The sequence below is a fragment of the Pholcus phalangioides genome, unplaced genomic scaffold (genome assembly GCF_987345545.1).
Source record: "Pholcus phalangioides strain wild (caught in Gottingen) unplaced genomic scaffold, Ppha-v1.0 ptg000010l_1, whole genome shotgun sequence".
Classification (NCBI taxonomy): Eukaryota; Metazoa; Arthropoda; class Arachnida; order Araneae; family Pholcidae; genus Pholcus; species Pholcus phalangioides.
The window spans coordinates 22,040,988-22,067,514 of NW_028301603.1; the positions used below are offsets into that span (position 1 = coordinate 22,040,988).

The 26,527-nt window shown below is 37.4% G+C and overlaps 1 protein-coding gene across 1 annotated transcript; it reads right to left on the reverse strand.

The window, feature by feature from the left end:
- Positions 1-805: 805 nt before the first annotated feature.
- Positions 806-9,635, reverse strand: LOC149081122 (uncharacterized). Its single transcript, XM_089237912.1, has 2 exons — positions 9,521-9,635; positions 806-6,934 (listed from the first exon to the last, which is right to left on the reverse strand). Exon 2 carries the CDS (start codon positions 6,920-6,922, stop codon positions 6,467-6,469), a length of 456 nt encoding a protein of 151 aa, XP_089094038.1. The 5' UTR covers positions 6,923-6,934; positions 9,521-9,635; the 3' UTR covers positions 806-6,466.
- Between the last annotated feature and the right edge of the window lie 16,892 nt (positions 9,636-26,527).

Below are 26,527 nucleotides of genomic sequence, written 5' to 3' on the forward strand. Positions count from 1 at the left end.
CAATGTGTTCTGCGACAAATGTAAATCATCCCAATTTATTGCCAAAAGCCTGTATTTTTAGTGTAAACAGGTAACTGTCTTCTTTTTCTACCCGAGGACCAGAGAAATGTCTGAAACCATTCAACAAACTACTACTTCACAGTATATATTTGGGTCTAAGCTTTCATTTGAACATACATGAATAATTTCAATTGAATAAAATTTTCAAGTTTTCAAATGGCTGAAGGAGGATTTTCAGAAGGCAATGCTGAGCCTCTGCCTGAACTTCACGAACAATAGGTTGAGAAATGTTGATTTTCAAAAGAAATAAAAAAAAATTCCAAGAAAATGCTCTCAACAGCATTTGAGAGCCTATTTTTTTTGCGAATATGTTGTTCAACCCCGTAACAGCACTATACACCTAACACAGAGTCTATGCATTAACTGCCACAGACATATTTATACATCTTTACAGCACGTGAGCGGACGAAGCTGGGCTGGAAGAGATCTTGGCAACAGGAAAAGTCCATTGTCAAAGTTCTGGCGTTCATTCATTCAGCACGTGAGGGGGAAAGGGTGGCACTGGCGAGCGGATCATGTAAGATTTCTCGTCAGCAGTTAAAATATATTTCAATACCACATTGTTTCAAACTTTTCTTTCACCAAGATTATTACAGCAATATTATGATCAAAATTATGAAAGAAAGAACTGAGTCTCAGTTTAAATATGTACCAAAATCAATATTAAAGTTAATTATGCACTAAATTTATTATTAAATTAAAGCTAAATATGCACAAGAAAGAGAAACATGCAAACACAGAAAATTTTTGTTCAATGAATCACGCAGCTGAGGAAAAATTTATTACATTAATTTTTGCATGTCAGTTTATGACCATAGACATGATAGGACAATGGGAACAATTTTGTTCCATATAAATCAATCAATTAACGCAGAAAGCCATTTCAAACATGAAGTAGAATATCACAGGTTGCATTCCTCAAACTGCAGTGAATATTCCAATTATCGCTGATGTATATTTTTCATGTGTTGCCATAGCAACACAACTCATACCACAAAATAATGACAAAAACTATTTTGAGTTAGTAGTTCGTCTTACCAAAAAATTGCAATTTTTTGAAGTGATGTCACTTGTTAGCCCATGAACAATATACACAACCAGTATATTTTTTTTTGTAACAGAAATTTTATAAACGCAGAGGTAGATAATACTGGGACTTACAATTTTAAGTGAAATTTATAATGGTTGCTCAAACAGTCTAGCCTCAATATAAACCATGAGTACCAAACATACTATAAACATGTGAAAGAGAAGCACAAACAAGTACAGATAAATTATCACAATTCCAACTTATATGTGTCATTTGTTGCATTCATATCACATATTCAAAATTATAGCTTATTTTTAATAAAAGGCAAAGTTGGCACAGACATAAAATTCTAATCTGCATTAGGTGGGATCAATTGCGTGTAATCTAATATAAAAATGCTTGAAAACAACAAGATAAGTGCATTATGTTCAGCAAATGCATTGAGTTCAGCTCAAAACTGTAATCCAGCTGAAATGTTTTGATCGGTTTCTTTTATATATGACAAAGTTGCTAATGTGACCAGAAATTGTTATTCAAGAGTTGCCAGATCTAGCACATAAATTGTATTTAATGATTGGGATTCAAGGGGCGCGGTAGCCCAGGTCGATAAGATACTCGCCTAAAGTACCAAAGGATGTTTAGAGGTGTCGCGAGTTCGATACCCGGTTCGTCCTTGTCAGAAAACTTTCCTGACACAGGGGTACAACAAAAAAACGGCGACTTGACCGCAGCAAAAAATTGCTACCGCAGGGAGTCCCCCATCGAGGGGTTAGCGCACCAACCTCTCGACGAGTATAAAAAACAAGCCTGCCGTTCGGAATCGGCAATAAATTGTAGGTCCCGGTCTAATTAGCCCTCGTGTGCAGAAAATGACCGTGGTGCGACAAAAATGATCAAATGATCAAATGATTGGGATTCAACAATATTTGCAAAATTTTTTGTTTACAAATGGTATAAATTTAAAATACTGCTCAATGAATTCAATGGTACATTGACTTACTAGTACTGTATGCTGTTGTGTACTGTTGCTCGTAAAAAAATCAATTAGAATGGGATAATGCAGTGTTTTCATATGCGGTATAGTTTTTCTCTCAGGACAAAATGCTATATATGTTAACGTTAAATTAATAAACTTATTGCCATAAAAATTTGTGCACCAAGAAAAAGTTGTCAGAATGGAACAAAATTTCATATATGTGAGTACAACATTGATATAAAGTAAATGATTACATAATTAAAGGAAAAGAATCATTTGTTAAAGGAAAAACTACATTGAACATTGAAGGACCAGACACACCCCGCTTCCCATCTCAAGGAGATATCGAAGCGTTCCCGAAAGATGGGTGAATCCGGAATTTTATTAAATATGCATATATATCTATCTAAATTTGTATAACAGAATAACAAGTCCAATTACAGGAGTATAAATCAACGGAATAATTATGATAAATCAAAATCTAAATTGATATAGCATCCTTGGCAGGTCTGGACTTGATAATCGAAGTTCCATTGGTGGCAGTCCGTCTGCATTTGTTGGATGTCACAAGTTATAGTCGTGTAGGCTGTACAATGACTAAAAACTACAGGAAAAAACTACAAATTAATGGAGGTTTTAGTCATGGGCGGAGATATGGGGATGGGCAATGTTAAAGGTGGAGCCTACTGATCTAATGTATATGCGTATATATGAACCGACATCATCCTGCCCCCATCCCAGACTTTCAAGTTTATCTCCCCCTATGGTTCTAGTACCGTGCTGGCCCAATTCTAGCTTGAATACACGATACAATATGGGTGGGCATTGAGGCATACAGGTCCCGTATGGTGTTCTGTGTCATCTCATTCCACAGCTGCTGTAAGCACGCCTCTAGTTCAATCAATTTCCTAGACTGCCTAACTTGCCCTCCCAAATGATGAAAGATGTGCTCGATTGGTGACAAATCTGGGGATCGGGTAGGCCAAGGAAGGATGCTAATGTGGCGGAGGCATTCCTGTGACAGCCTTGCCTGTAGGTGGTCGAGCATTGTCCTGTTGAAAAATGCCTCCTCCAAGCCCTGCTATAAGTGGCAACACATGTGGCTGAAGGATGTCACGAATGTACAGCTGGGCTGTTATATGGTATCATGGATGAATATTAGAGGTGACCGGGTGTCATATGCGATGGCACCCCATACCATCACACCAGTTGTGCGAGTGGTGTGCTGCTCTATGGTGAAGGTAGGATTGAGGCATTCATACCAGGGGGCTTCCACACACATGTACCCCTTTGTCATCACTTCCCAAATTGAATCTTGATTCGTCACTGAAGATGACCTGGTTCCCATTCGATTGCGGTCCAATTCCGTCGACCTCAACACCACTCAAAACGGAGGCGACGGCGAGTGTCATTGGTAGCACATGTAATGGGCGCCGTGATACCGAATGTTCTTCAGAAAGGTGCCTCACAATGGTATGGACAGACACTAGTGTCGAATGATACAATGGTCTTTTCAGATATTGGTCTGCCAAGGCCATGCTGAGTCTGGCTGCAGTGCATGCAACCTCTCTATCATCCACTGGTCCCACCACCTCGTCACGGTAAAGTCAGATCAGGCTACTCGCAGCGCTGACCACCCGGCTTCCATCATCCCAATGATTTTTCCCCTCTTGAACTCTGACGTTGTCTTTGATGGTGGTGTAATGGCATTCCTAATGAAAAAGCATCCCTCTGCACCAAATTAAGTACAGGCAAAATTCCTCTGCATAAATTTTTTCTACGCCAAAGAGAATGAAATTCAATGACCTCTGGTTGCATTACATACTCCCAATCATGGTGTGCATCTAATCATTTGCATATCTGCCAGACATGTATCTTCATGCCAAGTTTCATTAGGATTTGACAATTACTTCTTGGTGCGCAAATTTTTTATGGCAATGAGTGTATTATTATGCTAGAAGAATTTGCATTCTGGACCACTATCATGATTTTTACACAGGTGATTTTTTGAAAATTTGATTTCTATCAAAGCTTACAATTTACCATGGATCGTTTACACAACTGAGCAGTTTATATAAGACAATGGTTCCCAACTTTTCTAGGCTCACAACAATCTTTGTGTGTCAGATGTTTTCCTCGTATAATCAAACTCAGAACACATAAGCCTATTTTATAGTTACAATGTGATTAGACTGGTTGAATAAAGACAATTATTCAAATTCACAGACGATGTAAATATATAATTTAGGAAATAAGTGAATTGTTTTTTAATTTTGTAAACATGGCACACAGTTTAGGAACTGCTTTAAGAGTTAAATAAAGAACAATAAAATTTGTGAAAATCGTTGTATATAAATTATTAACCTTTCCCTTGGTTGTATCTATAATTTATACGAGGGAAGTAGAGGGGGGGGGGGACATAATTTTGCTTCCTCCACTACTGTAAAATTGCTGCCCGGGGTGGTTTCCTCCTCCCCTAGTTCCAGCCCTGATTTTTCACACCTATAGGTTAAAATCTGTTTGAATTCAAAAATTTATGTGGCTAAATGTTACACATTAGGATCAAGGTCCTCGGGTATATCAAAAACAACAAAAAATCAGCTTCAACATGATGGTTCATGAAATTACAACTACTATGAGCAAAGCCCGAAAGATAATTGCTAGTTAAATTTAAGAACTTAAACAACAATATTCTGACAGAAAAAAAGTCTTTACAGCGAAACTGCTATTTAACCATACTTAAAAGACCAGAAAAAATATATTATGCAAGAGCTATCGGTATAGATGGAATATATTAAGCACCGTGAAAAGTGCATGCAGGACTAGAGAGCAATATTGTTAAGTAGTCGGATTGGTTTACAATAAACACAGATATTATAAATTTTCACATATCAATGGCGTAGTGTGAAAACTTCGTAAGTCAGTTTGCTTCAATTTTTTAGGAGAAGCAAGCCATGCACACTACTGCAACAGCTGGTACGAACTAAGAAATTTTCAATTTTTGCAAGATAATTTTGGCACATACAGAGCAATATGGCACTATGCTCATTAGTGATGATGTGCTTTATCATGTTGGTGGGATACAAGGTCCATTTTCCATTAGACACAAAACCCTTATTTTCAGAAAAAATTGATACACACGATTTTTGAGCTAGGCCATCGATATAAGAAAATTATTCCATTTCCCATGAATTTTGTATTGCGTATCTATGGTTATCAAGCCAATACAGACACAACAAAGTTTGCATAAAACAGAAATTCTCAGACTATGTTATGAACAGGTCCAAGTGTAGAGGCAATCATTGTTATATAGGATTTTTACCATATATAATTTATGATAAGAAGTCAAAGGTGAGAATTTGTGAGATAGAAAAAATGTGTTTGGGCTGTGTTGGAATCAGCAAAAGGTTTTTGGAAGCATAGATTATGGCCTTACATGCTGCGCGACGAGAGAATCTCTCATATCTCGAAACTGTGCTACCTATTCCCACTAATCATGTTATTACATATATTTATCTTATAACTATAGGTACAGAGTGGTGTAGAGGGGCAATTGTCCCCCCTTATTCAGTAAATATTGTATTATTGACACAGGCGGGAGAGCAGAGGTGGACACTCGTCATCCCCTCTTCGCTATTTGAGGCACCTGTATCCACTTATACATATAAAACTATATCATCCTTGCTCTCTTCGAATCAGTTATTACTTTCATGATACATTCAATGGCTTTAAAACTGTAGATGGGGTTTAATTCAATATTTATGATCACTCGGAATTTAACTTCAGGTGGTGGCAAGGAAAAAAAGTTTGTATGCAAATCAATTTACATTGGCATCACTCGAGTAAAAAAATCACAGAAACATTGAATTGTATCAAATGTAAGAACTAGGTTTACATGGGTTAAGTAATTTTGTAGTTAGCTGAATTTCAAGTCGACAAGTGCTTTAGAATGTGTGCCAACATCAAGGGCCATTTACAAGGGTTTAGTTGCCAAGCAGATAAGCAGAATAGACTCCTGTCTATTCTTTAGATTAAGTAGACATTATAAGCAAGCGTCAATGAGTGTGGCTTTGTATTATTCAATGAATATTCATACTTTATTACTTATGTTGGGACAGATTTTAGAGCACTCGACTTGAAATTTAATTAATTACTTGATCACTTAATTCGTGTAAACAAGCCTTTAGTAGGTTGTTCAGGTCTTCTTTTGTTTATTTTCAAAGTTTCGCACGAAACAGGCATCATGACTGCAATAGCCTGTAGTTTCTCTTCTTCAGATGCCTGCCACAGCAGTGGATAAAAGATTAGGATGAAGCAGAATGCCACAGCTAAACAGTGAGGTTAAGTTATTGCTTTTAATTAAATTCTAGACATGGACACCTATGGCAACAAATTAAGTCTCAATACTCGTACTCTTTTCGGCAATTTTCTACAGTTATTCTAATAATTTCTGAAACGAGAGATGACACGGGTCCAGAAACATTCTCATCATGAACCTTCAGATGATGACCAGAACGCAGACCAGTATCACCGGCCTCAGACATCAGCCTTTGTAACATAGAGTCTGCAACAATTTTTACACTTTTTAAGTTCTTGCGACATGTCGAACTGAAATGCTTCTTGATTTTCTTCTTTCTTTTTCGTAGCTTTTCCGCAGTAGGCCATTCATCGCAACGTAGTGTCCTTCTGAATTTCTTGGTGGACGTGAACTTCTCTATACCATCTCTCGTGACTCTTGGTTCTTCAAAAATTGTTTCTAAACTTTTTTCCACTGGTTTAACAAACACTTTATTTTGATAGTAATCTTCTAAACTCGGAGACTCTTTGGACTTGGATTTCCTTGCTTTTGATGACATTTTCAACTGAGTCTACAGAGGAAAAAAGTGACAAGTCCAGGATAATATACTTCAATAACTACATGGCAAAAGCAAATGCTTAGACATATGAAATATAGAAAAAGATTTTTAAACTAGTAGACTTTTGGCCAGGGGTGAACAACTTTTTCAGTCCTTGGGACAGATATGTGATATATCTGCCGTTAATGAGCCAGAAACTTGTGCATATATGGGGACCATATGACTTATATTTTATAAGACGACTCCATAATTTTACAGCTAATTTTGACCGGCCCAACTTTTAATAAAATATCCTGTGTCCCCCCCCCCCCCCAGTCTAAGGCCTGTTTACACAAGTCAAGTGATTTAGTGTTTAACTAAATTTTTAAATTTTAAGTTGTCAAGTAATTTAAAATGTATGAGAACGCTAAGGGCCGTTGACACATCATTTAGGTGGCAAGTAAATAAATCGGATTCTATTGTTTCAGTTAAGTAGGCCAATGCCCACACACCAGTGGACGTGGCCAGTCAATTGGAGGGGACATTTTGTTCCCTCAAATTTGAGAAGTAGTTTTTCAAAAAGATTGAGTTTATCATAAATGCAATCTTTACAGATGAGGTAAATATAATACCTTCAAAAGCAGCAGTCATAAAATAATTTAGCAGCGATTAAATGAAGCGACGAAACTTAAAAATCTGCCCAAGTAAAGCATGATATAGGTAACAAACATTAATGATTTGGGATCCATGTCGGTGGCTGGTGTCAAAAAATGAGTTTTCATTAGAGGTACGATGGATACCCGAAGATATTTCAAGTATAAGGCGATACATTAGAATTTGGAAACCGATGCATCTTTAAACAGGACAATGATCCAAAGCATACCGCAAGGATTGTAAAGGAATGGTTCTTGTTCAAGGCATCTAAAAAGGTTTTATTCATCTTCTCAGTATAATTAAATTATGTTATATAACATAAATTGTGCATTTATTACTTTTACTTTGGTGTATGTAGACTTTAGTGATGTACATATTTTGAATGAAAACAATTTCTATTTGTGTGTGAATTAAATATTTATTTTTTTATACCAAAATATTCTGTATGTGTTGAGTTTCCATTAAAATTTTTTAGACAAGTCCAAAGTCTTTTTTTTAATGTACTTCTGAAAGGTGTATGCAGTGGCACATTTAAAGGGGGCCCTTAGCGGACTATAGCACAGGGCGGCAAGTTCAGAAGGGAGACAAATTTATGGATGGAGTAGCCAAGAAAATTAACAGAATAAGAGAAAACAACAAAATTTATATAACCCTAGATAAATCCGCCTCTGCCTAGACAGCAAGGGATTAGGTCAGTGAGGGTCCTAGAGAGTTAGTAAATGAGTGCAATGAGTTTGCACGTGAGTGAGCAAAGTACTTAGAGGTGAATGGCCAAACAAGTGACCATAAAGCAGAACGTTTTACATTGTTCTGTAACAGACGCTCCGCTGACTAGAAATGTTCTGCAGTAAAAATTCCCACAATAGTGTTGTCTACATTTCTCTTAAAATTCTTCCAGATTGTTCTGCAACATATGTTACAGATTTCGGCACATTCTGCTTTGGGGCAAGTGACCTACACAGCAAGGGACCAAAACAGTGTAAAAGAATATGAATGACTAAAAGAGTGGCTTTTAAACAGCTGTACTTGTAGGAGGGTGGGGGGGGGGGACCAATCAGGTTATAGCATAGGTTGGCGAGAAATTAGTCAATAAAATTAAGACTAGAATGGCCCATGGGCAGCAAAACCACAAATGCATCTCTGGGTGTATGTACACTTTTGTATACAGGGACATACCCAACCCTGATTGCAGAGAGCTCAGGCAAGGCAAGCCTTAACCCTCAACTGGTGTGGTGGGGCCATTTTGACCCCACACATTACTCAACATGCCACTCCCTTGAGAAAGAAATGAATCCGGTACATCCTGTTATCAGTACATTTCAAGCAGGTTGTTTATATATTCTTGACAATTTTATGAGGTTCTTTTTCTTTCCATTACTTCATTCGTTGAAGTTTCTGTGGGGACCCCACCCCATTTGCACGAGACATTTTTTGTGTGGTCTCGGAAGAGCGCTAGTTTTTGGTTAGTCAGCGAATATATGTAGTTTAAATTATAGAGAAAATGTCTCACTTGTGAAGAAGGAATCAGTCCCAGAGTAAGAACAAGCATAGGCATCGGAAACTTGGGGCTGAGGCTCTCCTCTAATAACTTTCGTGGGGGGGAGGGGACTAATTCATGGATATGCAATGCAACGCACCATCCCGCCGTCTACGTTCCGGTTTGAGCCCCGTATATACGGGACGAATGATGTGATTTTCAGACCCCCCCCCCCCTTATTGTTTCTCTTTCATGTCGGCACCTCTGATGGTGTACACAAGGGAAGAAGCCTGCTGTGATCGGGTTGACATCTACTCCTTATTTAAAAGAGCTTAAACTTATGTACAAAATGGACAAATAATTTGAATTTCTATACCGACAGCTAATATACAATACAATCAACAAATTGCGTCATTGTCACACACAACAGTTGTTTGTATTCGTTATCTCACAACAGTGTTAGATAATATTTTTATAAAAATCATTACCAGCGAAGTTCTCGAGATTACTTTCCTCCTTGAAACTGAGAGAGAAAGAAATTTATTTGTTCTAACCGAGGTCTTTTCCTCATATATTCTAGGAACCTTGGTTGTTTTCCACTTTAAAGACAAGACTTGTTTCTTTTTTTTTTGACAGACGATTTCCTATGAATAAGGTGACCATACATCCCATATTTCCCGGGACTGTCCCGGTTTTTTCTTTTTCTGGCATCCCGGGTTTTTGGCTATAATGTGCCGGTTTTTCACACGTCGATTTTAGATTTTTATTCTTTATTGAAGGCAAAGATTGAAATTCTTTTTGAACTCATCAATTATATTATGATAATTACAACTATAAATGAGAATATTAATCTCCCACATTTCTCTTGGTAAACGTTTCATTTCGTGAAATTCATTTCAATCCGTTGCTTCATTTCCCACCATTGCGATTTTTCAGTAATTTCAGCAATATTTGGCAAGTTTATTCACTTTTAGTGCCATTCTTGGCAATAATTGGTGATCTCTCGTATTTGGAATTTCAATTTCTCGTATTTCTATCAAGAAAATATGGTCAGCTTACTTATAAAACATTAAAATGTGGGTGGGGAGGTAAGGTAGCTGACAGAAAGGTAAGGTGACCCATACATCCCGTATTTCCCGGGACAGTCCCGATTTTCTTTTCTTTTCTGGCCGTCCCGGTTTTTCCCCGTTTTTTACATGACGACTACTTGGATTTTTATTCTTCATCGAAGTCAGAGATTGAAATTATTTTTCAACTCATAAATTATATTATGATAATAACAACTATAATAAGAACATTAATCTCCCACATTTGTCTTCTTGAACGTTTTACTTCGTGGAATTCATTTTAATCCACTGCAATTTGCAGTAACGCTTCGTTTCCCGCCATTGCGATTTTTCCGTAAATTCAGCAATATTTAGCAACTTTGTGCATTTTTGGCGTTGTTCTTGGCGATAATTGGCGATGTCCCATATTTTCCCGTATTTGGAATCCCAATTTCCCGTATTTCTCTCGAGGAAATATGGTCAGCCTATGGTAAAGTTAGACAATGTCTAACTTTAAAAAGCTGATCATATTTCCTCGAGAAAAATACGGTTTATATTGGGAATTCAAACCACCAAAAACGACACCAAAAATTATTTCTTTCAGCGTCGTTTTTGGTGGTAATTGGCTAAACTGCCAACTATAAATAAATCTATAAGAATCAAATCTGCAAAACGAAAACCAAATACTGTTTCAACATATGAAAATCATCGGCTATAAAAATCAGATTTCCGTTTATAAGAATCAGTTTTGTTCTCAAAAATTGCCATCGTCCATTTCAATGGTGGGAACTTGTAGAAAATTTGTCATTCACAAGGTTATATTTGGGGGATTACTTATTGTCACTTTTATCTTCATAATAATCATTCCATATTGGCTGCTGCCTTATATCACCCCCCCCCGCCCCCCCCGACAGTGAGTATTACAGCTTTGTAGGAGATGAGCTTCAAAGAATGACATGTTATCGGCAAGTGGTTTACAGTAAAAAAGAATAAAAAGAACTGTTCAGACGCGTCTTTTTTTCAAGTTACTGATAAGCGAATCTATCTTGAATGCGCTCGAAAAATAGCGCATTTTATGTGGTGAAATTTTTTTTAGCCGGTCCACAGACATTTTGCAAACGATGTCTACGCGCAAAAATAATGATTTTGCACTTAAATAAACGATGCTTAATTTGAAAAGCAAAGTTTGCTTAAAGAATGTGATTCTCTTTCTTCGTGCAACCAGAGACATGCTGCCTCACCATTGGGAATCACGCAGCCTACTTTGTGTAAAATTCTGAAAGGTAGAACTGAAATTCAAGCTGCCGTGTCTTGCATCATGTGCTTGCCATCTTTCAAGACAACGCAAGAGAGGAGGAAAGGCAGCTAATGTTGAAGAATGTATCCTTCAATAGCTCTGTAATGCAAGAGGAAAGAATAGCCCTATTAATAGGGCCATTTTGCCAAAGAAAGCTTGGTGTTACTGATTTCAATGCCACTGAAGGATGGTTAAGTCGCTGGAAGGAAAGAAATAATATTGTGTATAAAAAATGAGGTTTCAGGGGCGATACAATGAATTGGAGAGAAAAAAGATGCGGACTCAGAATTCGCATCTTTGTGGATGAAAGAGATCCTTTCTCCATTATTGGAAAAATGCGCGCCCGACAAGGTTTTCCGGGCCAATTAATCATTAAGCAAATTAAGCACGTGCTTAGGGCATGAGAAAAAATTGGGGCACCAAAAAAAAATTATCAAATGTTTTTTCTTTTAAAAGAAAAAAAAAATTGATAATTTTTTTCCAGCATCAAGCATCCGGCAAAAAACTCCCAGAATTTTCGATTGATTGTATAATTGAAGACTTTTGATTAAAATAATGGCACACAAAAATGTAGAAAAACTAATGATATTGCAAAACTAGAGATCACGTTAATGCTGAGTTTTTGGAATGAGATTTCGTGCAATTTCCACAAGGTAAGCTTAAGGCTTTTTCCACACCAGCATAGGGCCCTTGGGTAAACAGATTTTTCTGAGGTTCCTCTGCCTAGCAACAGACCTACAACGGTTAAAATCATTAAAAACATTACACTTCACTCATAGTTCAGAAAATATGTGGTAGATGACAGCACTATAACAAGCATTACACAGAAACAAGCTTCACGTTAGGTTCACAACACGGACACGCACATTCCAACATGTACCAATTCGTTAGAAGTTCTGCAGGGGAATATGGATGAGGTACATGTGTGGTTTAGCAGTAGTAGTCCGGTAAGCTGATAGTTTGAAATTATGCGCAATTTTTGTTTTTTTTTGCAATTTCTGTAATTATTTTTCTTATTCAGCGCTCCGTGCGTCCGCATAGGTTACACAGCCTAGATCCACCGTTTTGTCGTTTGATCCAGAGCCCCTAGAATATGGATATAAAGATGCCTTTGGTCGATTTACTGTAAAAATAAAAGAAATGCTAACAGATGTGGATTACAACGCGAAAAATATCAGCAAGAAAAGGTACCCAATGACTGTGGTTCATCAAAAATAAGATTACTGTGATATCGTCCATGCTAAGATTCAGGGATTGCTTTTGAAGCCGGTTTATGAAATCCGGGAGAAAATATCTTAAAATGTTTTCAGCAGATATTGGGGGGAAAAACATCTAAAATCTGTGTCTTTTTGGAAAATATGAAAAATTCAAAAAACTTCCAAAGACGTTCCAAAAAAAAAGTCAAGAGATACAGTTTCTACGTTGCTTATTATAATCACGAATAATGTTTTCATTTGCGTAATGTTACCATTTTTGCAAAAAACGGGAACAAAGCAATATCATAAGATAGAAAAAATACTTGTTCAGTTCATTCTGAAGGTAAGGTTTAGCACGAAACTTATTTTTTCTGAGGAAGTTTTAAGTTATTCTCCCCCCTCCCCCCCGACACAAGCATTTCCGCACTTAATGTTGTAATCAGTTCGTAGTATTTACTTTGACCCATGTACGAGTGAAGTTGCTTTTGCAATGCTTTTTTTACATTTTGCCTTCCCACAATGAAGGCAATGAAGATGATTTTCCAACAGCGAAGCAATCGCGAGAGGCCCTGGACGTCATTAGGAATACTCTGGAGTATAGAGGTACAAATGAAAACATTTATGGAATATTCTAACTTGGAAAAACATGTGCACAAACTTTTGCGAAAGTCTTCCACGCAAGTGACTTTGGATAGATATTTCTCTTGTCGTGAATAACTTTTTATCCCCATCTTTAGTTTGAAATTTATGCATGAAAACTATTTTTTTGCAATTTTTGTAATTATTTTTCTCCTTCACCCCTGGTTCAGAGTGCTCATAGGCAGCCTAGAGCCATTCTTTGGTGGTTTAATCTAGAGCCCCTTAGAATATGGGTATAAAGATGCCTTCAGTTCGATCTTCACTAGTAGTCGATTTGAGAAAATATCTTAAAATATTTTCAAAAGATTTAAAAAAAAAAAATCTAAGATCTGTCTTTCTGGAGAATATGAAAGAAAAATTCCAAAAACATCCAATGATGTTCCAAAAAAAAAAAAATATATAAAAAAATTCAGGAGATATCAAAGACTTTGCAAGTAGAAAAAAGGGGGAAGGGGGGAAGAAATATTCACATCTCAATTCCGTTTTAAGCCCAGATTACACTATAAAAATTTTATAATGATTCTTTTACAAATGCAACCAATAAGCTGATCGGTTGCATTTGCACGAATGTAACCGATAAATTTATTTGTTGTTTTTCAAGTTTTATAAAATAACTTTCATAAAAACCCTTTAAAGTGAAATCCCATCCTTAGATTAGTTACTTCTGAAATATAAAATTTTTTTTTTTTTTTTTTGTCAAGTTTATAGACTCAATATCGTGTAAAATATATACGTAGGTGGTGGGGGCACCAAAACTATTCAAGTGCTTAGGGCCTTCAAACGTCTTAATCCGGTCCTCAGTGAACGCCGTACGTGGATAACGTTGTTTACTAAAAGTATTTAGTTTTAAAAGTTTAAAAAAATTAAAAAAATAAAATTTAAAATAAAAAAATAAAATTTAAAATAAAAAAATAAAATTTAAAATAAAAAATAAATATTTAAAACAATTTTAAATATTTATATTTTTTAAATTATTTTAAACAATTATATTTTTTAATAATTTTAAAAATTTAAAAAGAAAAAAAATTAAAAATTTCAAATTAAAATTAAGTTATTAAAGTATTTAGTATGAAATTATATTCGTAATGAATTACAGAACGGCTTATAATTTTGGTCCCGTCAGTGGCCGTTGTTGACAGGTTTTATTGTAAAAATTGTAAAGTATGGACAAAAGGCAGTTGAAGTTGCTATATCTTCTTTATCTCGGAGGGATGGACGTATGTGGGTACATTCTATTGATGAACAGGGACCTTCATATGGTGTTTTAAAGTGTATTTATGGCAAATAATTAAAAACATTCCATGCAAAATCATCTTAAAAAAGTGGCTAAAGATGCGGACGAATTCCACCCGGGCACGCGTCGTGTGAATAGCTCCGAATAACACAATGTACAAAACCTGTATGTGCGGATGCGGAGCCCGCGCTTAGGTTTCGACACATGCGATTGGTATCCGGACCCGCATGAACACTTTGAAGGTGCGGGCACATTCCGCATCGACTGAAAGGCTCCGTATATACCAATTGTTAAAACTTCTTCCGGATCCGCATCCGCTCCGTGTGAAAGGGCCCTAAGGCCCCTTTCACACGGAGCGGATGCGGACGCGGGTCCGCATACCCTTTCAAACGTGCACTGAAGATGCGGGCGATTCGTCCGCATCTTTAGTTCGAAATTCGTGCATAAAAACTGTTTTTTCGCAATTTTTGTAATTATGTTTCTCCTTCACCCCTGATTCAGTGCCCATAGGCAGCCTAGAGGCATTCTTTGGTGGTTTAATCTAGAGCCACATAGAATATGGGAATAAAGATGTCTTCATTCCGATCCTCACAAGTAGTCGATGGGAGAAAATGTCTTCAAATATTTTCAAAATATTTTAAAAAAAAAATCCGTCTTTTCGGAAAAATATGGAAAATTTTTTTTCCAAAAACATCCAATGTTCGAAAAATCAAATCCAAAAACATCCAAAACATTCGATGTTCCAAAAAAAAAGAAAAAAAAAATTCAGGAGATATCAAAGAATTTGCAAGTAGGAAAAACGGGAAGGGGTAGAGACTTTCAAAATGCCTGTGCTTAGAAATTCTGTCTTAGGCCGGGATTACACTATAAAAGTTCGTTTATAAAACTTGAAAAATGCAACCAATAGGCGGATCAGTTAAGTTCTCTCGAATGTAACAGATGTGTTTATTGGTTACATTTTTCAAGTTTTATAAAATAACTTTCATAAACCTTTTAGAGTGAAATCCCATCCTTAGATTAGTCTCACTTCTGAAATATAAAATTTAATTTTTTCAGTTTATAGACTGAATATCGAGTAAAATAAACTAGTAGGTATCGGGGGAACCACCAAAAATATTCAAGTGCTAGGGTCTTCAAACGACTTAATCCATCCCTGAGTGAGCACCGTACGTGGATAACGTTGTTTAATAAAAGTATTTTTTTTAAAGTTTAAAAAAATCAACAGATTAAAAATTTAAAAAAATAACAAATATTTAAAAATTTAAAAAAATAACAAATATTTAAAAATTTAAAAAGAAAAAATTAAAATTTTTAAATTAAATTTAAAAGTTATTAAAGTATGTGGTCAATTAAATATTCGTAATGAACAGAACGGCTTATAATTTTGGTCCCGTCAGTGGCCATTGTTGGCAGGTTTTATTGTATAAAATTGTGAAATATCGACAAAAGGCAGTTAAAGTTGCTATATCTCCATCTCAGAAGGAAACGGAGGGATGGACGTATGTAGGTACATTATATTAATGAGCAGGGACCATCATATGGTGTTTTCAAGGGTATTTATGGCAAATAATTAAAAAAATTCCGTGAAAAATCACCTTCAAAAAGTAGCCAAAGATGCGGACGAATTAGCTCCGCATCCGCATCGTCTGAACAGCTCCGAATAAACCTATTGTCAAAACTTCTATGTGCGGATGCGGAGCCCGCACTTGGTTTTGACACATGCGGACGACGTCCGGACCCTCATGAACATTTCCTAGGTGCGGAGATTTTTCGGCTCGTCTGAAAGGCGCAATATATTCCAATTGTTAAAACTTCTTCCGGACCGCGTCCGCATCTGCATCCGCTCCGTGTGAAAGGGGCCTAAGTTTCACCAGAAACGCGAATGTGTATTCCCCATTGAAACTTAGAACACATGTTACAAAAAACTTTAGGAAAATAACATTTACCATGTATAGACTAAACCTTCAAACGTCATTTCATAAGTTTTTGAAATTTTCACATTCATGTTTCTGGCATGGGGTGGTGAGGTGGTGAGATTCAAATATCTCGCACTAAATATAACACAATATTGCAATGCTTTGCAATTATTTGCTTAGCAACATGGATTTTTTTTTTTTAGGACTCAGAAGGGACGGGCTAATCATAATCCAGCTTTCTAATTCGAATTTAGAGGACGGGGTGAGGGAGACAGCTAAAAAATTGAATTTCATATCTCAGTGCATTTTGACGCTGCACACAGTCCACCATTTTACGAATCACTTTACCAAACCACTTTACGATCAATTCTAGATCATTGATCATTGATCATTTTTTTCGCACCACGGTCATTTTCTGCACACGAGGGCTAATTAGACCGGGACCTACAATTCATTGCCTATTCTGAACGGCAGGCTTGTTTTTTATATTCGTTTTTATACTGATGCTAGTGCACCAACTCCTCGATGGGGGACTCCTTGCGGTAGCAATTTTTTCCTGCGGTCTTGCCGTTTTTGTTGTACCCCTGCGTCAGGAAATGTTTCTGACAAGGACGAACCGGGTATCGAACTCGCAACACCTCTAAAAATTCTTTGGTACTTTAGGCGAGTATCTTATCGACCTGGGCTACCGCGCCCCAATTCTAGATCTCATCATCTAGAGCAGCGGTTCTCAACCAGTGCTCCGTGTGCACTTCCCAGGAAACTGCCGTGACTCCAGGAAAATAAAATAAATCAGTAAATTTGATACATAAATAAAAAAAAAGAGGCCTACAGGGTTCCGGAATTAATATCATATACAAAAAGGGCTCCGCCATAAAAATTATACACCGAAAAGGGCTCTGCGAGTCAAAAAAGGTTGAGAACCGCTGATCTAGAGGATTCTAGATCGCATTCTGACGAAGGATTTAATTTTGTTGACCGCCGATAATAAGACACCCACATATGTCCACACAGGGTGCTGTGGATGGCCGGACCTGACCCTAACTGTCTAGTATTGGCACAAAATATAGAGTGGTACGTAGGGGAGTAGATGACACAGAGTAGTCATTCTTATATCCATGTGTCTATAAAAACGACAACCATGACTATGACAAGAAGAAATTATCGCACCACCCAAAGAAGGCTTCAAAACTTCACAAGATATCTTAAAAATTGCATTCCAGCCTAAATAGCTAATATTAAGAGATGTTATACTTCACAAGACGCAGAGAAAGCGACGGAATGCTTGTTCAAAGTACTGACGATAGCGAGTGACCGGACACTCCTTGCGATCGAGTCCCATGACAGAGTCAATCGTAAAAAGGATCAGTCGAAGTGGTGGAAAAAAGAGTTAGAAATCGAAAGGAAACATTCAAGAGCCTCGAAGATGACAAAACCAGGTTGCGGGCGATGTTTTGTAAACACCGGACGATGTATGGTACGTAAAACTAAGATTGGGTCTTGGATAAAGTCATGTGAAGATGCATCGGGGGTTTACGGCACCAACTATCGACCAACAATGAAAAGTAAATCTTTTCCCCAAGTCATGATAGGGAAGACAGGTAACGAAACAATCCTAGAAGTGACCACCCAACAACTTCAAACAATATATCCAGATGTCCCAGTCTCTTTAACCCAATCCTGACACTCATGAGGTAGCAGCATATCCTGACTCTCCGATGTTGACTGGTGGCACATTCATCAGTATGGGTTCCGACAAGGCAAATCAGCTGAGATGGCTTTGGAAGATATGATGGTAGAAATTAAGTCTCAGCGAGACAAAGGTAACGATGTAGCCGTCATATCCCTTGACATTGAAAGTGCCTTTTGATAACATAAGGTACGAATCTATCCTACGCCGAATAGCGGAAATGCCTGTACACCCACAGCTCAAGACAATTTTGTGTGACATTCTGCGCGATCGACAAACATGATTGTGACTGACGCGGGATCGACTACTGAATATCTACAATAGGGAGCACCACAAGGGTCGTGCTTGGGTCCTCTTTTATGGAATCTAGTTCTCGATGAGCCGTTGAAAATGGAGTGGCCAGCCAACATCCGAGTCCAGGCCTTTGCCGATGATATCCTTGTTATTGCGTCTCACCCGACGATCAAAGGAACTGCAGAGCTAGCGGAAAAGGCACTCCAATTCATCACAAATTGGTTATCAATCCATCGCCTTTGCCTGTCATGGAGCAAAACGAGATTTCTCTGGATCTCAAAGAAACGTCCCCCATCGATTCGGATGATAGGAAAGACAATAAAATGACTACGGTATTGCAGTATCTAAGAGTTTCTATTAACCAAGACCTTAAATGGGAGTCCTATATCCAGAAAATGAAGGATAAAGTTGCTGCTACCTTGAAGAAGATGCGACTTATGGCCGGAGCAAAGTGGGGCATTAATCAAGAAATGTGCAGAATCTTCTATATGATGGCGGCAGAGCGAACTATGGCTTACGGAGCGTCAATTTGGTGTGCATCGCCTCTGATACAGCTTTCAAATAGACTGAACTCAATTCAGAGAGGATACCTGCTGTACACCTCGGGGCTTATAGTAAAACCCCGACAAATTCTCTCCAGACAATATTGGGCCTCCCCGCGTTGAGCCTGAAAATGGAGTTGCTAGCTAAGCCAACTCGTCTACTCCAGCTCCACAAGACAGTTTCAACGACGGAAACTACAATGGATCCTCATTCATATGAACGCAAAATAAAGGGTTGGTCATCCCACCCGTCAGTGGGACTGCGAAATAGCCAAATACGTTTTGGCGTACCAGGAAACGAAAGTGAGTTGCTTGAGTTATCCACGGATAGATTAACGTCGGAGAAAGGAACTTGAGCTGCATACGTTAAGACTAAAGGCAAACAAGTAATAGCCCGATGGTCTGTCAAGCTGAAGGATGATAACTCAGTGTTTCAGACTGAGCTTTTCGCCATCTACAACGCAGTCTTAGATGCTTCTCAAGAAGCTGCTCTAATTAGATCGGCAGTCGCTCCAGTGCATCACACGCAAAAGCAATGGCAGGATCTATTGAATAAATGGCAGCAGAGGTGGAATGACAACACAGAGCCCGGTCGATCAACCTACAGCATCGTGCGACATGTAATGCCTCGGAACCATAAATGGTCATGTGAAATGATAATGTTCGTAACGGGCCATGGTCCGTTTCCGGCTAACCTTCATAGGTTCAAATCAATCCCCAGTGATAAATGTGCATGTTCGACCGTAGGTACGCCTCTTCACTATGCAACTCTATGCCCCAAGACAACGGCCTTCCACTTCAGAGAGCCAGCTGAACATCTACGAATACCTTAGCTTGAGTGTATACTGAAGCGGGAAGATTCGAAAAGTAAAATAAATAGACTGGTCCGCTTTCTAGAGCAGCACCCTGAAGATATCAGAGCTACAGCTCTGGAACCAGAACTAGATAGAGAGTCACCTATGCCTGTTAGGAGATCTACTACCTGGGTGATCTCATGCATCTGTTTAGAGAAGAGGAAGAAGAATAGGAGCGAGAGTAGTCGAGAATGGTTTGATCCACACGGGCTCATCGAGAAGCTGAATACAGGCAGCAATTGCTGACGAATGTCTTTGGACAAAATCAAACCACACGGTGCAGCAATTAGATCAACCCAGCAGCAGATTGACAGTTTTCATTGATGTGACAGTAACAAATTCGATGAAAATCACTGGATAGAAGCAGATCGAATTTTATCAAGAACTATTCTCGATTAGGACGATTATTATGACGATTTATAACCTGTGATTTATAATTGTGATTTATTTACACGAATCACCATTTTTCGATCATAAATTTTATACTTGTTTACTGGTGATGTGCGTAATTGCACCTGCCCATGTATGTAATATATCTTTCTCAAGCTCAATAAAAGGTTAGGTTCTCCGAAGGCACCCGAGTCCTCAGGGAAATTGTGCTTATATCACCGAGTGTGACAGAGCCTGGGTGTCTCTCGGTTTATATCACTATCATTATAACTTTACAATAAAGGAAGTACTATTGCGTCCAAACGCTAGTGGGATAAATTCAAAAAAGTTCTCTCTGTTTCCTTTCATCTCTCCTCATCACCACGAAGCTTTGTTGCAACCCTATGAAAAAAAGTAGTTATTTTTATTCCCGTGATGTATCCTTCTACAATATACATCTAAGAGCAAAAGAGAAATCTACTTCGTACCTACTGTATTATCTGTAAGTATTACAGATAAGAGAGATAATGGTATTAGATAAGTATCACTCTCTCTCGCTTTTACTTATGTATTATACTGTTTTCCTTTCACATTTGTTTTTTTTCTTACTTTTCCAATTTTTCTTTTCTTCCTTTTCCTAACATGCGGTTAGGTTAGGACAAGGTTACCATATTTATCCCCGATTCGTCAAACAGAGATCATCCAAATTTCTCGTCAATCGCTTGTAAGCGAAGCGGTTAAATAAACAACTAATTTTTCTTTAAGAATTATACAAATACAAACACAAAATACAATAGTGTCTTTTTAGTGGTCGCAGGAGATCCAGTGCAAAAAATGTTAACTGGATCGGATCTCTTCATCAATAATACGTTTTACATGTTGTGCAATAATAGAGCATATTAATTTAACTAGTAATTAAGTAATAGTAGCTTTTCATCGGTGAGGAGGACGGCTGATCGGTGTGTCCCCCCCCCCAGTTTAATGAATCACTTATTTAAAAATAGGCACGTTATTTAAATACCTTTTCTCATTGAAAGTATTTTTTCTATAAACAACGTGTTATTTGAGCTGAAACGGACTCAAGTTTTCACCCTGAGTTTTCATCTCTCGACATGTCTTTTTAATTTCTGTTGACGTCAGTGCCACCATAAAATCCGGCAGCTAATCATAATCTTTACCGCCTTAATTGCCACTTTCAATGTAATTTCACTCCCTCAATATGGTCTCACGGCATTCCTAGTCAATCTCACGGTACCCAAAAGTTTAGTGGCACACCATCAGGGAATTATTACTGCCCAATTCTTATCCAACAATTGGGTATGTGCGGAACATTTTTATCTCACGAAAATCATTGAAGATCAGAGAACTTGTTGGTTCTTATTAAGTTGGTGGTACGATCAACTAGGAATATTCGTAAAGCAAACATATGAGCAAAGAACTAACTAATTAAAAAATGCTACATTCTCCGAAACAACGATAGCAATCATATGAATTTTTGTCAAAAGTTTCTCAAAACCTGATCCGAGTTGGAAGAAAAATTTCAAATTTTTCTAAACAATTTCTCGAATTTATTTTTCTCTTTTTCCCCCCATAAAAATTCCCAATAATTCGTTGAAAAAAAAGATCGCCTTCCCAAGTTTAATACGTCGGTAGAACCGAAACTAGAAGTTCGAGTTTCAATTATAGTCCGAGAGAAATTTATCACGATAAAAGAAAAAAAAGAAGAGATCGTTGCACACACAAAAGCTGTGAAATATTCAAGTGCAATTTCAGATTTAAGGATATGATGCACATCCTCGAGAAAAAAAAAAGTTATAAATATTTAGTCAGCATATAAATAGAAAAAGAAAAAATTAAAATCGAGAGAGTGGGCGGAACGAAACTTGTTTAGCGTTAGATGGGTAAATTAGTTTTCGTTATTCCGGTACAAGTTCTTTTTTAGTGATCACAAAATATAAGAATTAAAAAATGATGTAATTCTAGGTTGAGCCATTCGTATGTAATTTAAAAACGCGTTTGAAGAAAGAAATCGGCAAAGAAACGCTTATTTCTCGAAGTCAATTTTTGTTTTTCTCTGAAACTTCCGGTTTCTTTCTCCAGTAAAAATACGCATATGCGTATAGTTTTACGAAACCAATCATTAGACGTGTTGTGTTCCAGTGGGCGTGCCCCAAACCAAAATCATGCAAATATATATATGTGTATTTTTTTGCCCTCTCTAATCCTTGCGAGTCGAGACAGCATCTATCAATAACATAGCACATTACGCTTAAATACGCCGAGAAGTTTAAATACATAGCAACACGAAAAGACGCATAAAAACTTGGTTGTTCTTCTTGAACGGGGAGGTAAAAATTTTCCATCGCAAGTTTTTCATCGTAAAAGAGTTAAAAATTAAAGGAGGTATATAATAATAATGAGAGAGAAAACAGACTAATTCTAGGGTTAGCAAATGCGAGTTTTGGATGGCGTTGAAGCGTTTTTAAGATATTGGTAAGGTTTATACAAGTAAGATAGAATGAAAACCTTTCTTTAGTCGGGGGGAAACAACTTGAAGCGATTTGCTATAATTAATGATGGCATTCCGTGGCCGCCGAGAAGTGGCCGCTGCAACCTTCCGCACATCCTTCGAGAAAAACCGACATCTTTCCCGTAATTTCTTTCATCCGTTTTTAAGCGCATAATTTCATTCAAGGGAGGGAAAGCATGAGACAGATAGAAAGAGAGAGAGAGAGAGAGAAGAGAGAGAGAGAGTGTGTGTGTGGATTAACTTCGCGTTAAACGAGAGTGTCATCATTATATGTAAAATGGAGCACGAACGACTTGGCACTCGCCATCTAACGATAATTGGTCTAGAAATGGCCTCTCTTTTGCCTCTCCCCCCCTCCCCTTAAGCGTATAGAGGTTTTATTTTTTTTCTTTCTCATTCTTCTCCTTTTTAGTTGCTTGAAATGACAGGTTTCGCGTGATTCAGGTAACTAAATAGGCACTGAACTAAAGCACATCATTTGCGCCCATTAACAAGCAAAGAAGATATAAAAACCTGCCCGCAAGAAAAATTGTCGGTGACACAGCGTTTTCAAGGGGGCAAATTTTATAAGAGATTTATCTAAATTGTTTGAGTTTCGGGGCCCCCGCTAATGCTCGTTCACACTTAATATCTTTGCATCTTCCCTAAATATTCATTCTAAAGAGACAGAAAAAAGAAAACGTTATTTTCTAGCGAAATTTACGGCGTTTTTCTAAACACTCCACGCAATCATCTCATATATATTCATTTCTGACGCTCGTTATTTCTCAGGTGCGAAATTTCGCGTGATCAAATTTTAAGAAATTTCAAACTTTTCAATATTTCAACGCAGATTTTGGAAATTCTCAAACGTCTCGAACATTTGAGATCCATAATGGAAATGAAAAACAAATGATCATTATTATTTAAAAAGCTGTATTGGTGAGGAAAAGTGATTTCAGTGCACTTCCTTCAACGGCATGTGCATATTCTACAATATCGAATGCTGAGAGGTGCCTTAGTTTTTTAACGATATTAATCGGTACGCGCTTTTTTACCCACTAGTAAAAAAAGATCACTGGTGATCATCTCACCACTATTGGTGAATAATAGAGAGAGAGGTACGAGAATTTCGTAAATTAGAAACTCAAATTTCACAACAACAAAAAATTTTTCAAAATCGGGAATTTCGCATTTATGCGAAAAAATGAGGAGAAAAATTTCCGTTAAGAATTCTGCATTCAAAACAAAAATCACATTCATTCGCAAAAATGAACTAAACTAGCAACACAATTTATTTTTTATGTTTTTGATTACGAAGCCACGCATTAACGTACTGTACTTTAGTTGAAAGATCTAGATCTCAATTGCTCAGCAAAATTACTCTTTATTTTTGCTTCAAAAAGTGTAAATTATCAAGATGTCAAGGAAAAGTGGTAAAAATCAAATTTTCGCATTTATTATTCAAAAATGGCAAATTTCGCATTTATCACATCTATTTCGTAAATACGAAAATTACGTATCTCCTAATCATTGATAATTAGTTTCTTCACTTTTTATCGCTTTCGGATATTCCCGAAAAATCTCTAAAAAAGTAAGAAAACCTTTGAGAATGTGCGGATGAGAAAGTTTCGAGGTTCTTTTTTTTTGGGAAAGTTCGGATCTTTTTCTACGTGAAGTTAGCACATGCAAACGGATATAGAAAGTGAAGCAAACGAAGCGATATTCTAACCAGAACCGCCCTTAAATGTGTGTGACAGGTGCGGTCGCACCGGGTCCCACGTTTTGGTAGGCTCTGCACTTACAGTAACAATTTCTTTCATAAATTCTGCATTTTCATCTAGAAAGAAGTAATTCTGGAATTATTTGAAAATAGTCTGAATTTCCACCAATTGTGTTTTTTTAATAAATTCTGAATTTGCATCAATTCTGGAATTGTGAATTATTTGAATTATTCAAATTACTTCTTTGATATTTTCTAAATTTTCATCAATTTGGAAATTCTTTCATTCATATTGAAATTTTATGGATATTATTTTTTCGTGAATGCTGAAATTATTTCTTTTATGTAATTTGAATTTCTGATCCTTCTCTCCCACAGTATATGTAAAATCGGCGCTAAGGGGCAACGAGATTATGAAGTCACCTCTGCCCCCGATATTATTTTCTCACCGGGCCCCGCGTCTGTTAACGTCGGCCCTGGTTCTAACCGATTCGTCGTAATTACCCGGAAACCAATTTCACATACCTTATGGGAAAAGTCACGTTTCTGTGTTTTTTAATCTTCCGTATTCCAATGAATTTTCATGGATTCTCTAGTATCGCTCGCATTCGAAAAAACAGCCGAAATGGGTAAAATATAAATTAACGGCTCCATTTTTCCCCAACAGCCGATTTTTTAAATTAAGAAAAGAAAATATGTATAAAGATTAGGAAAGGAGTGATGTGGTCAGTTTTTGAGATTTTTCCCCAAATAGATGTCACCAAGAATACGACTGAAGAAAAATGTCGCCTGTGTTTGTGATCGTCGCCACCAGTTCTCCGAGCCAATTAGAGCATAAACACGCACTTCGCTGCATCGCATCGCATAAATTTTCTTATCACTCTAATAACGCAAGTATCAAAATTACAATAGAAGTAGAGTGTTAAGATTCTGATTTTTTTTAAAATCCGCTTTAGTGCGCAGAAGTCGCCTTCGAGAAATAAAACTCGACATTATTTTCCGATTCGTTGTATGCTACGGACGTTCTGTGCGGTGGTTGGTGACGGTGGACGCATCTTATTGCACAACGCCACTTTCTCTCATATTCTTCAGCCACGGCTTTTCGATATCTAAGCAGCAGCTAAAACCGGAAAAGAGCAATTTGCAAAGATAGCGAAAATTTCTTATTCGCCCTGGCGTCGGTGGTTCACCGGATCACGCAAGGGGGGAGGGGCTCGAAGCCTCTGCCTGCGAAAGTGCAGATGTTTTTTATTCTCTCTCTGGCGCATCCCCCACTGCACTACACAAGAATCCCCTTGATTAGCCTTTGAGGCCACACGCCAACCACATAACTGGGATGGTGCTGGGGAAAAGGAATACATACATGTATATTCCCCCAACACACACACACACACCATTAAAGCAGGGACAAGCATTGGAGATGGAGGAGGAGTGGGACTTACGTGCGATTGCATTCTCCTTATGATTATATACATATGTGATCTAGAATAGTGTTCGTTTTCGTGCGAGAAAGAAAATCTTTTGCATGTTTGACGAGACCCTGACGTTGCGGAGGAGAAGGACATGCCATACAAGAAGTATCCGTTTACCCGACCATTACATTGTTGGCGTTTCCGTGTCAAATTCTCGCCTTTATATAAGAGAGATCGTGTGAGGTTATACACATATATATAAATATATACAGTATAAAGCTCACAGGAGCAAATTCTCTTGCCACCATTTATTTTACCACCCCCATATTTATGTTTGTGAAAAAAAAACCCAAAAAAACTCTTGCAACGTTTTTTTTAAAAAAAACTTAGTCTTCGTTTTGCTCTTCTTCTTTGAGAATCAAAACACAATCTCGTCTTTTTTGATATTTCAAAAATAGGCGTGTAGACGAATTTATACGGCAAATATGTCGTGTATTTTGTGCTTGAGTTGATTAGCAAATGGTAACTTTTGTCGTCATCTTACACCAATGTATCTTCGTCTGCCAATAATATCAAAAAACAAATTTTGTACATTCAATATACTGCTACCACGTCCACATTCCTCTGCGGAATTTCTAATGAATTGGTACGTGTTCGAATGTGCGTGTATGTGCTATGAACCTAACGTGAAGTTCGTTTCTGTGTTATACTCGTTAAGTATCGTTTGCTGACATACTGAAAAACTGGCTATTTATGTAGAGGTACTGATTTCTG

Bases quoted from the DNA above. Each gene is read 5' to 3' on its own strand.
- LOC149081122 (XM_089237912.1), bottom strand. From the start codon at position 6,922: ATGTCATCAAAAGCAAGGAAATCCAAGTCCAAAGAGTCTCCGAGTTTA.